This window comes from Rhinoderma darwinii, chromosome 3, assembly GCF_050947455.1.
Source record: "Rhinoderma darwinii isolate aRhiDar2 chromosome 3, aRhiDar2.hap1, whole genome shotgun sequence".
Taxonomy (NCBI): Eukaryota; Metazoa; Chordata; class Amphibia; order Anura; family Rhinodermatidae; genus Rhinoderma; species Rhinoderma darwinii.
Window position 1 is genome coordinate 130,918,244 of NC_134689.1, and position 12,762 is coordinate 130,931,005.

Consider the following 12,762-nt stretch of genomic DNA (forward strand, 5'->3'; position numbering starts at 1 on the left):
TATTTGGTAGATTTTCAAATCAGCTCTTGTATAACCAATCTAATGTTTAGGTATCACTTCCCATGTGAAGATTGGATATAGTATTTAAAATCCTATATACCTTTTGGGATGTGTGTCAGAAGATTTAACTGCAAAATATGACTTCAGGAGGCTGTCGTCTTTTGACAATCCACATTTGTTAGACGTATCCCCCAAAATTAAGCAGCTCACTGGGTATCATAATGCTGGTACACCCAGAAATCAGGTGAAACCTGCTAAGAAACCTGGCATCAAGTGTTCCGTTCCCATGCAGTGCTGCCACCGGGAAAATTAAGTAGGACATGCTGTCTATTAAAATAAGTAGGCTGTCCCAAGTAATGCCTGGATGTGCTGGGTCCTTCAGAGATTAGGGCACGTTTTATGGTTGCTCTCCACTGTGGCTAATTGATGCAGATCCCAAATGAGGGACTCCCCTCTAATAACTCAGAATTCCCATATACGGTATTTAAAACATTTTGGTGGTCTATTTCTTTAAGAAACCGCAATGCTTTTACCTGCATTGTGAGGATTTGACCTAAAGCCCTGTGCTTTTTTGCACATCTTTATTCCAGGTAGGACCGCAAATAGATCTCAGTAGCAGCATCATATACAACATTGTGTTGCCAATTAAAATGCTTGTTATCCTGTATCCTAACAATCTTGTTTCTTAACAGACCGAATGACTCCAGGATGCTTGTTGCATTAGGTGAATGTTATGAAAAGCTCAATCAACTTGTTGAGGCCAAAAAGGTATGTCTGAATGTTTACTTTAATTTTTTTTTTACAAAGCTTTAACCCCTTTAGGACACAGCCTGTTTTGGGCTTGTGGACACAGATGATTTTTTCAAATCTGACATGTGTCACTTTATGCGGTAATAACTCCGGAATGCTTTTACCTATCCAAGCGATTCTGAGATTTTCTCGTGACATATTGTACTTTGTTAGTGAAAAAATTTGGTCGATAAATTTCAATATTTATTTGTGAAAAACTTCAAATTTTAGCAAAAATGTGCATTTTTCTAAATGTAAATGTATTTGCTTGTAAAACAGATAGTAATACCACACAAAATAGTTACTAGTTAACATCCCCCATATGTCTACTTTATGTTTGCATAATTTTTTTTCACGTACTTTTATTTTTCTAGGCCGTTACGAGGCTTAGAACTTTAGCAGCAATTTCTCATATTTTCAATAAAATTTCAGTAGGCCATTTTTTCACAGACCAGTTCAGTTCTGAAGTGGGTTTGAGGGCCTTATATATTAGAAAGTCCCCATAAATCACCCCATTTTGAAAACTGCACCCCTCAAGGTATTCAAAACCACATTCAGAAAGTATTTTAACCCTTTAGGCGTTTCACAGGAATTAAGGCAAAGTAGAGGTGAAATTTACATTCATTTGTAAACTGCCTGAAGAAGGAGCCTCTGTGCTCTGAAAGCCGCATATAGAACTTTTATGGTTAGCCAATAAAGGTATCATACCTATTATACTTTTGTCTTTTTTGACACAAAAGTATTTAACATTTAATATTTTTTTTGCCGAAATTCATTTGTAATAAAAAAAAATCTGTAATACAGAAGGTTTTACCAGAGAAACGCAACTTAATATTTATTGCCCAGATTCTGCAGTTTTTAGAAATATCCCACATGTGGCACTAGTGTCCTAATGGACTGAAATACCGGCCTCAGAAACAAAGGAGCACCTAGAGGATTTTGGGGCCTCCTTTTTTTAGGAATATATTTTAGGCACCATGTCAGGTTTGAGGAGGTCTTGTGGGTACCTAAACAGTCGAAACCCCCCCAAAAGTGACCCCATTTTGGAAACTACACCCCTCAAGGCATTTTTCTAGAGGTATAGTTCGCATTTTGACCCCACAGTTTTTTTGCAGAATTTAGTGGAATTAGTCTGTGAAGATGAAAATCACCTATTTTTCTGTGGAAACATAGAATTTTTTCATTTTTACAAGGAATAAAGGCGAAAAAGCCGCCCAACATTTGTAAAGCAATTTCTCCCGATTACAGCAATACCCCATATGTGCTCGTAAACTGATATTTGGACCCACAGCAGGGCTCAGAATGGAAGGAGCGCCTTTTGGATTTTGGAGCGCAGATTTTGCTGGATTGGTTTTCAGTGCCATGTCGGGTTTGCAACGCCCCGGAGGGACCAAAACAGTGGAAACCCCCCAAAAGTGACCCTATTTTGGAATCTACACCCCTCAAGGAATTTTTCTAGGGGTATAGTGAGCATTTTGGCCCCTCAGGATCTTTTTTAGATCGAAGGTGACCAAAAAACAGCGATTTTGGCGCTTTAAATTCTTTATTTATTACAGCGTTCACCGTGCGCAATAAATTAAGTTTTAATTTATTCTGCCTTTTTTATTTTTTCGTCAAAAAAGCTGTGGGAGGTCTTGTTTTTTGCGGGACGGTTTGCAGTTTTTATTGGTACCATTTTGGGGTAAATGCGACTTTTTGATCACTTTTTATTCTATATCTTGGGAGGGGTGGTAACCAAAAAATAGCGATGCTGACAGTTTTCCGTTTATTTTGTTTGCGGCGTTCACTGTGCGGAAAAATGTACATTATAGTTTCATAGTTTGGGTCGTTACGAACACGATGATACCAAATATGTGTACTTTTTTTTTTTTACGTTTTCATTTTTCCCTATAATAAATGACTTTTATTATAGAAAAACAACCTTTTATTTTTACACTTTTTTATAATACATTTTTATAAACTTTTTTTTTCTACTTTTTACACTTTCTTTTTTGACCTGCAGCTCTGATCGCTGCTAGAATACATTAACTACCTAGGTAGTGTAACGTATTCCAACTGTCACTCTGACAGTTAGTCTACGAGGATCAGCAAAGGCTGATCCTCATAGGCTTCCATACATGGCAGACCTGGAGGCCGTTGCCTAGCCTCCGGATGCCATTACAAGCATCAGCAGCCCCCACGATTGCATGGGGGCTGCTGATGTGGTACAAACCCTGTACATGCGGAGATCGCAATCGAGCCCCGCATGTAACGGGTTAATTGCCGAAATCAGCGGGGACAGCTGATCTCCAAGTTCCCGATGCACACCTTGTCGCCGACAGTGTGCATCGGGAACGACACAGTGACTTCCTATCAGGACCAGCCTAAGGTTGGTCCTGATGGGCTTCCGTCCATGGCAGACCCGGAAGCCATTGTTTGGCTTCCGTTTGCCATACTAACTATCGACAGACCCCGCGATTTCGGACCGGGGTCTGCCGATATGCTAGTAACCCCTAAAATTCGGCGATTGCAACCGATCGCCGAATTTAAGGGGTTAATTCGCCTAAATCAGCGGCAAAGGCCCTGCTGACCGGCAAGAGGGGAGTCCGCTGTCGGCGACAGCTGACCTCCCGGTTCCCGGTGCACACTGTCGTCAACAGTGTGCACCGGGAAAAACTCAGTAACTATACGTCCTCGTGCGGGAAGTAACCTCCCGCAACGACGGACAGTTACGTCCTCGTGCGGATAGGGGTTAAGTTGCCGTTTTAGATTTTTTTTATAGATAATTCCACTGGTTTGATGATGCCTGTTCATTGTGTTTTCAAGTGAAGTATTTACAAAAACAATGATGGTGATAGGATATCTTTAATTCAACCTTGTAAAGGAACTGTAAAAAAAATTATTAGTAGAAATAAACATAAATATACGAGGAACGTACTTAATTCTTAATTGTATGTATTTGTTTTTTGATAGTGCTACTGGAGGGCGTATGCTGTTGGTGATGTGGAAAAAATGGCGTTAGTTAAACTGGCAAAGTAAGTTTCACATTTAAAGGGGTATTCCCATCACAGAAACTGATGGCATATAGCTAGGATGGGTTAGGGTCTGACTTCCAAGACGCCCACTAATCATGAGGCCGTTCTGCAGTCCCATTCTCAGCCAGTGGCTAGGAGTATTGCTGGTAAGGGGTCCACAGAGCTAAATCAGCTCTGTGGCCCTTTCCTTCTCCAGATTGCAGGTTGTCCCACCTCTAGCGTTATGCTGTCATTTTCTGTGATTATTTAATATTTTTATATACTATTACATTTCAAAGGTAACTCCGTGATGACGCTGTAGTTGTACATCGTTCAGCCATAACATTAAAACCACCAGCCTAATATTGTGTAGGTTCCCATCGTGCCATCAAAACCGCTCTGACCCATCGCGGCATAGTTTCCACAAGGCTTCTAAAGATGTCCTTTGGTAACTGGCACCAAGAAGTTAGCAGCAGATCCTTCAAGTCCTGTGAGTTGTGAAGTTGGCCCTCCAAGGATCAGACTTGTTTTTCCAGTCCATCCCAGAGTTGCTCGATTGGTTTTAGATTTGGGGAATTTGAAGGCCAAGTCAACACTTTGAATACTTTTCCATGATCTCTGCCACACTGCATAAAATGTTCAGGAATGGCTTGTTCCTGCTAAGAGGCCACTTCCATTAGGTAACACTGTTGCCATGAAGGGATGTACTTGCGCTGAACCAATGTTTAGGTAGGTGGTCCGTGTCAAAGTAACAACCACATTAATGCTAGGACCCAAAATTTCCCGGTAGGAACGTTGCCCAGAGCATCGGTGCCTCCGCTGGCGTGCCTTCTTCCCATAGTGTATCCTGGTGCCATCTCTTTCTGGGTTAGTGACACACTCTCACCCAGCAATCCACATGATGTGAAAGAAAACTATCAGACCAGGCCACCTTCTTCCATTGCTCCATCTTCCAGTTTTGATGCTCACGTGCCCATTGTAGATACTTTAGGCGGTGGACAGGGGTCAGCATGGGAACTGTGACCAGTCTGAGGCTACTCCGTCCCAAATGCAGCAAGCTGCAATGCACTGTGTGTCCTGACACCTTACTCTCATAACTAGTACTTTTTTTTAGCAATTTGTGGTATCGGACCAGATGAGCTAGCGTTCTCTTTCCACGCGCATCAATGAGCCTTGGGCATCCGTGACCCTGTCGGGAGTTCACCTTTGTTCTTCCTTGGACCACTTGGTAGGTACTAACCACTGCATTACCGGAAATCTCTCACAAGACCAGCCGTTTTGAAGATGCTCTGACCCAGTTGTCTAGCCATCACAATTTGACCTTTGTCAAAGTCGCTCAGATCCTTACGCATGCCCATATTTCGTGACTGTTAACTTGCTGCCTAATATATCAGACTATATCTTCTTACAATGACACCTGTAATGTAATCAATATTATTAATTTCACATGCCAGTGGTTTTATGCTGCGTTTTTTGCATTTTTAAGAAATAGTTTTAACCCCTTAACGACCGGCGTACAGAATTTCTATGTCGGCCATTCGGGGCAGTACTTCTGAAGCACCACCTTTTCATGGGGGCACTTCAGAAGAAGTTTTCCTGCATCGGGCGGGGTGCTCCTGAAGCCCAGTCTGTTGCGAACAGGTCTGCCTTCAGTAAATGCCTGTTAGGCCATGCCAGAGGCATGGCCTAAAGGTTGTCTATCAGGTTTACACTAAGGCCCCATGCACACAACCGTATTTTTGTCCACCCGTAAATACTGGCATAAATACGGGTCCTTGGTCACACGTATTCGACCCGTATTCCACCCCGTATTTACGGGCACGTTTTCTCTGCAAAATTACACTGCAGTAATCGGCAGCCCTTCTCTCTATCAGTGCAGGATAGAGAGAAGGGGCAGCCCTTTCCATAATAAAAGTAAAATAAATTCATACTTACCCAGCCGTTGTCTTGGTGACGCGTCCCCCTCTTGACATCCAGTCCGACCTCCCTGGATGACGCGCAGTCCATGTGACCGCTGCAGCCAGTGATTGGCTGCAGCGGTCACATGGGCTGTAACGTCATCCCAGGAGGCCGGACTGCAGGAAGAAGCAGGGAGTTCTGGGTAAGTATGAACGTGTTGTTTTTTTTTTACAACTTTATCTATATTGTGATCGGCAGTCACTGTCCCTGGTGCTGAAAGTTACTGCCGATCGTTTAACTCTTTCAGCACCCTGGACAGTGACTATTTACTGACGTCGCCTAGCAACGCTCCCGTAATTACGGGTGCACACACGTAGTCACCCGTAATTACGGGAGCCCCATAGAGTTCTATGGGCCTGCCCATGCCGTTATTACGGCCTGAAATAGGACATGTTCTATATTTTTCAATGGCACGGGCACCTTCCCGTAAGCATACGGGGAGGTACCCATGGCCAATAGAAGTCTATGGGCCCGTGATTACGGGCGTTTTTACGGTCGTGTGCATGGGGCCTAACCGGCATAATACACTGCAGTACAGAAGTATTTCAGTGTATTATAAAAGTGATCAAAAGATTGCATAGAAAAGTGCCCTAGGGAGACTAAAAAAAAGTTAAACAAAAGTTTTAATAAAGTTTGTAATAAAAGTCCCAAGTAAAAAAAAAATCAAAAGCCCACTTTTTCGCCTTACAAAATACTTTTATTATGAAAAAAAGTTAAACGTATTTGGTATCGCCGCGTCCGTAACGACCCAAACTATAAAGCTATTGCATTATTTAACCTGCACGGTGAACTCGTAAAAAAAGAAAAAAAAAAAACATGCCAGAATTGCTGTTTTCAGTTCATCCTGCCTTGCCAAATTTTTGAAAAGTGATCAAAAAGTCGCATGTACTCCAAAATGGTACCAATAAAAACTACAAGTCATCCCGCAAGAAAAAGCCCTCGTACAGCCATGTCAGCAGAAAAATAAAGTTATGGCTCTTTAAATTATTGGTTTTTGTGTCACCGTATTTTGAGTTTAAAAGAAGTAAAACATTTATAAATTTGGTATCGCTGCAATCGTAACGACCGGCTGAATAAAGTTATTTATACCAGACGGTAAACGGCGTAAATTTAAGACCCAAATAGTGGTGAAATTTCATTTCTTTTTCATATTACTCCACCAAAAAAGTTAATCAATAAATGATAAGTACCCCGAAATAGTGCTATTAAAAAAAAAAAAAATACAACTTGTCCCACAAAAAACATGTACTTTATACAGCTATGTTGACGGAAAAATAAAAAAGTTAGAGCTTTTTGAATGAGACGATAGATGAACGTCAAAAATTTCTTGGTCATTAGGGTTTAAAATACCGTCGGTATTAAGGGGTTAAATGACTTTAGCGGTAATCACTGCTGAAATGTTGTGGCTGAACAGTGTATGTTTTGCAGTATTTAGCGTGGACTTTGTGTGTGGCATCATAACTTGGGGGAATTACAAATTCCTCCAGAAATTGGAAGCCAGTTTAAGACTAGGATAGCAGCACGGACCCGCATCTATCAGACCTTTATGGCATGTCCTGCGGCTAATTAATGTGTCTATATACGTTGTGATATCTTGAGGGCAAGTTAGCTCACAGGATCACCATCTACAGGTTAAGATGGTTGGCACACTATAAAATCTGCAGCAGAAAGGACATGCCCCATGAGCTGCCAGCCTGAAGAAAATCTAGCAGAGCAATGAAAGGGAAAATCTTTGGATCCATGTGAGATACAGGGCTGGTTCTAGCTTTGTTAGAAAGAGGTTGTCGTGTGCATTATTATGTCAGATTTTCATAAATTCTGGCACAACCCTTTTTAGGTTTTCCAAAATTGGCCAACTCTTAAGTTTTTCCATTGGAAGCTGTGCACATTTTACGTGTCTTACTTGTTTCCTCTTTAAGACTTCATGAACAGCTGAATGAATCTGAACAGGCTGCACAGTGCTACATTAAATATATACAGGATATATACTCTTGTGGGGTAAGTCTTTAGTTCCATTTTCTTTTGTTGGTCAATTTGTGTGTGGATCTTCTCACAGCAGTTTACATGGTCTTTTCCAGGAGATAGTGGAACACCAAGAAGTGAGCACTGCATTTAGGTACCTGGCTCAGTATTACTTCAGGTGTAAAATGTGGAATGAGGCCTCGGCATGTGCCCAGAAGTGTTTTAATTTTAATGATGTAAGTATTTCATTGTTTTCTCGGTCAGTCTTCAAGAATCCGCTTTTGTATAGATGACTGGGGGGTTGATTACTGGCAGGTTTGGGGGTGTCTGGGGCCTTTGATGACTAAGGAAGTTTTGGGGGGGGGGTTGTGCCTTCTGGGGAAGTGGGAGGGGCCTGCTCTGGTCTGGAAGAGTGGAATGGAGTGCGTGTGTAAAATTTTTACTACATTGCCGTCACTACCATTTAAAGAGGTGTTAAGTAGGGACCGAAAAGTATTAGCAGTGTACTCACTGCAGTATGCGAGTACACTACTAATATATATTCCGGTCTAGTGGCACAGTCTAACTTCGTGATGACCCGACTCGTCGTCATGTGACCGGCCCAGCTGTACGCGATGTAATTGCTGTACTACTGCTTGTACATAGAGTACAGCAGGGCATGACAACGAGTCGTGTCGTCATGAAGTTAGACTGTGCCACTAGACTTTCTGGTCCCCCGCCAATGCTGTAAAAATCTATTAAAATCTTTTAATCGGTGCGACGTGGGGACCGGAATGTAGATTGGCGGTGTATTCGCATACTGCAGTGACTAAACTGCTGCTAATTTTTGGCGCCTATACAACCCCTTTTAAGTGTTTCTCTATTTTGACTAGTGGGGCAGGGGGAAAAAAATGCACATCCCTAGTTGTACTGTGTTTGCTGAACAGTGGGGAAAATTTGACAGAATTCTGGCTCAAATTACGCCCAAAATTTGGTGTCCATGTTGTGCAACAAATTTATACTGTTTGGTCTAATTTTATCCTGTCTACGTTTAGGACAGTCCCCTCAGTGTTAGGCCTCATGCACACGACCGTATTTTTTCCCACCCGTAAATACTGGCGTAAATACGGGTCCGGTGTCACACGTATTCCACCCGTTTTGCACCAGTATTTACGAACCCGTGCCCGTAAATATGGGTCCGGTGTCACCCGTATTCCACCCGTATTTACGGGCACGTTTTTGGCGGCAAAATAGCACTGCACTAATCGGCAGCCCCTTCTCTCTATCAGTGCAGGATAGAGAGAAGGGACAGCCTTTTCTGTAATAAAAGTTAAAGAAATTCATACTTACCCGGCCGTTGTCTTGGTGACGCGTCCCTCTCTTCACATCCTGCCCGACATCCCTGGATGACGCGGCAGTCCATGTGACCGCTGCAGCCTGTGATTGACCTGTGATTGGCTGCAGCGGTCACATGGCCTGAAACGTCATCCAGGACGTCGGGCCGGATGTCGAGAGGGACGCGTCACCAAGGCAACGGGCGGGAGACCGGACTGGAGGAAGCAGGAAGTTCTCGGTAAGTATGAACGTTTTTTATTTTTTACAGGTTTATACTGATCGGTAGTCACTGTCCAGGGTGCTGAAAGAGTTACTGCCGATCAGTTAACTCTTTCAGCTCCCTGGACAGTGACTATTTACTGACGTCGCTTAGCAACGCTGCCGTAATGACGGGTGCACACATGTAGCCACCCGTCATTACGAGAGCTCCATAGACTTCTATGGACTGTCCGTGCCGTTATTACGGCCTGAAATAGGACATGTTCTATCTTTTTCAACGGCACGGGCACCTTCCCGTGAGAAAACGGGAAGGCACCCGTCGCCAATAGAAGTCTATGAGCCCGTTATTACGGGTCGTAATTACGACCCGTAATAACGGGAGTTTTTACGGTCGTGTGCATGAGGCCTTACTGTTAGTTTTTAAATATGTAGCAATCTCTTTTCTACAGTGTTGTGTTACTCTAGGCCCACAGTGTATTGTTTCTATCTCCAAATTTTTTAGAGCAAGCTTCCAAACCTGGATAAGATTTGTACAGCCTTTCCTTAGACAATGATGGCTAATTATTTCTCATGGGATAAAGGATTATTCCCAACTGAAGCATTAATCATAAATGTCTAGTAGGTCCGGGATCACCCACCCCTCAGCTGCATCTAGGAGAAGAATGAATGAATGAACCTGCGTGGCCACCTCTCCATTCATGGTGGTTGCCTCACCAGGTGGGACAAGGGTTGGGTGAACCCCGTTCTGGAAATAGATTTAGGTCCTAGAGCTGGGACCTAAATCTAACTCCTATCAGATATTTATGGCATATTGCCATTAATGTTTCAGTTGGGGGATACCCTTTTAGGAATAATTTTTCCTCATACCCTATGGGTAGTTGGTACCAAGTAAATGCAGGGAAGCTGTCCATGTCTTCTTTGTAGTAGTTGCACCTGTAAGTATATAGTCGTTGTAAGTCTACTTTTAAGATGTTTGTGATTTGGTAAAAAGAATCTTGAAGAATAATGTAGGAAATAATGGAATGCATTTGAGGAGCATATGCCATAATCCATTACAAATGACATATTAATGTAAGCTACTTAATATCTGCTACTGTTATGTTGTTGCTTACGAGTAGTTTTACTGTTTCAGACAAGAGAAGAAGGCAAAGCACTTTTACGACAGATTCTGCAGCTACGTAACCAGAACGAAAGCCCTTCCGGCGACATCCTAACCAATGCTTCATTTTTATTCCCTCAATCCGTTTCTGCCAGCAACACCCCCACAAGAAGAGTATGTCCTTTAAACCTTTCCTCAGTGATGCCATAGCAGCATCCTCCAAGAGGATCCTTGGTCATCACCCCTGCAGTAAAAACAGTGCAATAACTCTGGAGAAATGTTTCTTCTATTGAAGCTCCCACAATTTCCATTCAGAGCTCGTCTGTAGTGAAAACAAATCATGATGCCAAACAGATGTTGGACTGGTCAGGTTTGTGCTGGCACAGACAGAGCTTTAGAGTCCTGTGAGAGGCAGATTTCTTACCTCAAGATTATCTGCATTACTCATGAATCTATTGTCAATAAACTTTTTATACTGTGACCTATAAATGCTTCTATTTAGAGATACTGCGCCTAAAGCGGAAAAAAAAATGGAAGTTTTGCCTGTCCTACTTCTAGTGTGTCAGAAAATGAAATCGGGAATCTATTGAAAGGTAGTGTGTTAATGCATATGCTGCTTTCTCTTATCCTTCCTTTTGGATATAAGGTTTACTCTGTGGGCAACTAAACTGTGGAGCACATGAAAATGTAAAGGAGTTGATCCATCTGGACAACCTCTCCCCATATAAAAGCTGTCTTGCTGCAGATTAAGGCCTCATGCCCACTTCAGGTTTTCCTTTCAGGGTTCTATCCGTTTTTGTCACAGATAGCACCCTGAACCCATTCATTTCAATGGGGCCATGAACCGTACGGCCGTTCCGTCAAAAGTAGGGCAGGTCCTACTCCTGCCCGTTTTTGACGGAACAGTCTCGGCCTTCTCATTGAATGTGGTCCGTGAAACAACGGACTGCACACGGTCAGTGTGTGACGGGACCGTCTAACGGCCAACGAAAGTGTGCATGAGGCCTAAAAGTAATATTACATGGCAATTTCTAAGGAGACTCTATTGGCTAATAGAGATGGTGGAGGACCTCCCCCTTCTGACTAAGGCCTCATTCACACGGCCTTAGCGGTGGTTACAGACAGGGACGGCCGCGGAGTGTCATCTGCGGGCCATCCGCAATCACTGATAATGCACACAGATGATGTGCATTAATTTCAATGGTGCCGGACCGCAATTGCGGACCGTAAAATTATTTGTCCTGAGTTTTTACGGTCCGTGTAAAACACGGTCGTGTGTATGGGCTCATAGAAATAAATCCGCAATTCATCCACTTTTGTGGATGAACTGCGGACGCAAAAACACCTTCGTGTGCATGAGGCCTTACTCTGTTGGGAAAACCCCTTGTTTTTGGTAAAGAGGCAAAACCTAAAACCCGCCTCATGCACACGACCGTAGCCATGTGTACGGCCGTGATTTTCGGGCCGGCCGCGGAGTGTCAGCAGCGAGCCGCCTGCAAATCGCGGGCTGTGCACATGGCCTTGTTTTCAGTGCTCCGGAGCCATGCACAGACCGTGGAAACCGCATTAGAATATTTTATATAAAACAGTTCATTATCACCTACCAAATATATAAGATCATAGACCAGGGCTATAGAAAGCATTTTTGTGGTTTTTGGTTTTTTTTTAATCCGAAAACCAAGCTTATGCATTGTATGATGAAGTTGAGTAATATACTTTGTATTAAAATACTTTACCCACTTTTAAATTATATGCTTGCTTTTAATGAATGGACATTTTTTTATTTACCTCCAGAGTTTGAAAGCCTGTCCTGATTCTGTTCAACTCGTACAGGTACACAGAGGAGATCTCTATAATTAACCCCTTCACGCTCCTGGATGTACTATTAGGTCATGGTAGCTGTATCGTTGGCGCTCCATGACCTAATAGTGCGTCACGGGAGTAACGGCCATTTCGGCCGTCTTCCCCACACATGCAGAAGCTGAGACAGCTGCGGTCTCATACAGCAGTTGCCACAGCTCCTACAGCGGGGACCGATCGCTGTGTCCCCACTGATTTAACCCCTTAAAAGCCGCGTTCAATAGCGATCGCGGCTTTTTAGGGGTTAAACCACCATCGACGGCCCGCTACACTATATCGGCCGGCGATGGTGGCTATGGCAACTGGACGCCTAGCAATGGCATCCGGCTATGCCATCTACGGAAGCCTAGTGGGTCCTGACTTTGTCAGGACCCACTATGCTTGCTGTCAGTGAGTAGCTGACAGCTCTAATACACTGTACTACGCATGTAGTGCAGTGTATTAGAATAGTGATCAGGGCCTCCTGCCCTCAAGTCCCCTAGTAGGATAAAGTAAAAATAAGAAAATGTTTTAAAAGTAAAAATCCCCCTTTTTCCCTTATCAGACCTTTTATTATTAATAAAAAAT

General features: G+C 43.1%; 1 protein-coding gene across 2 annotated transcripts in view; it reads left to right on the top strand.

Annotated features, from left to right (window-relative positions):
• The window catches only part of CDC23 (cell division cycle 23), a 36,628-nt gene extending 24,524 nt beyond the window's left edge, over positions 1-12,104 (top strand). Inside the window, exons 12-16 of one of the 2 annotated variants that reach the window (XM_075856745.1) lie at positions 693-768; positions 3,742-3,803; positions 7,661-7,739; positions 7,820-7,939; positions 10,369-12,104. In XM_075856745.1, coding sequence (XP_075712860.1) covers positions 693-768; positions 3,742-3,803; positions 7,661-7,739; positions 7,820-7,939; positions 10,369-10,545 — 514 coding nt within the window. In that variant the 3' untranslated portion in view covers positions 10,546-12,104. The remainder of the gene's footprint in view (positions 1-692; positions 769-3,741; positions 3,804-7,660; positions 7,740-7,819; positions 7,940-10,368) is intronic. The other variant, XM_075856746.1, reaches the window with a different exon arrangement.
• Positions 12,105-12,762: the final 658 nt, after the last annotated feature.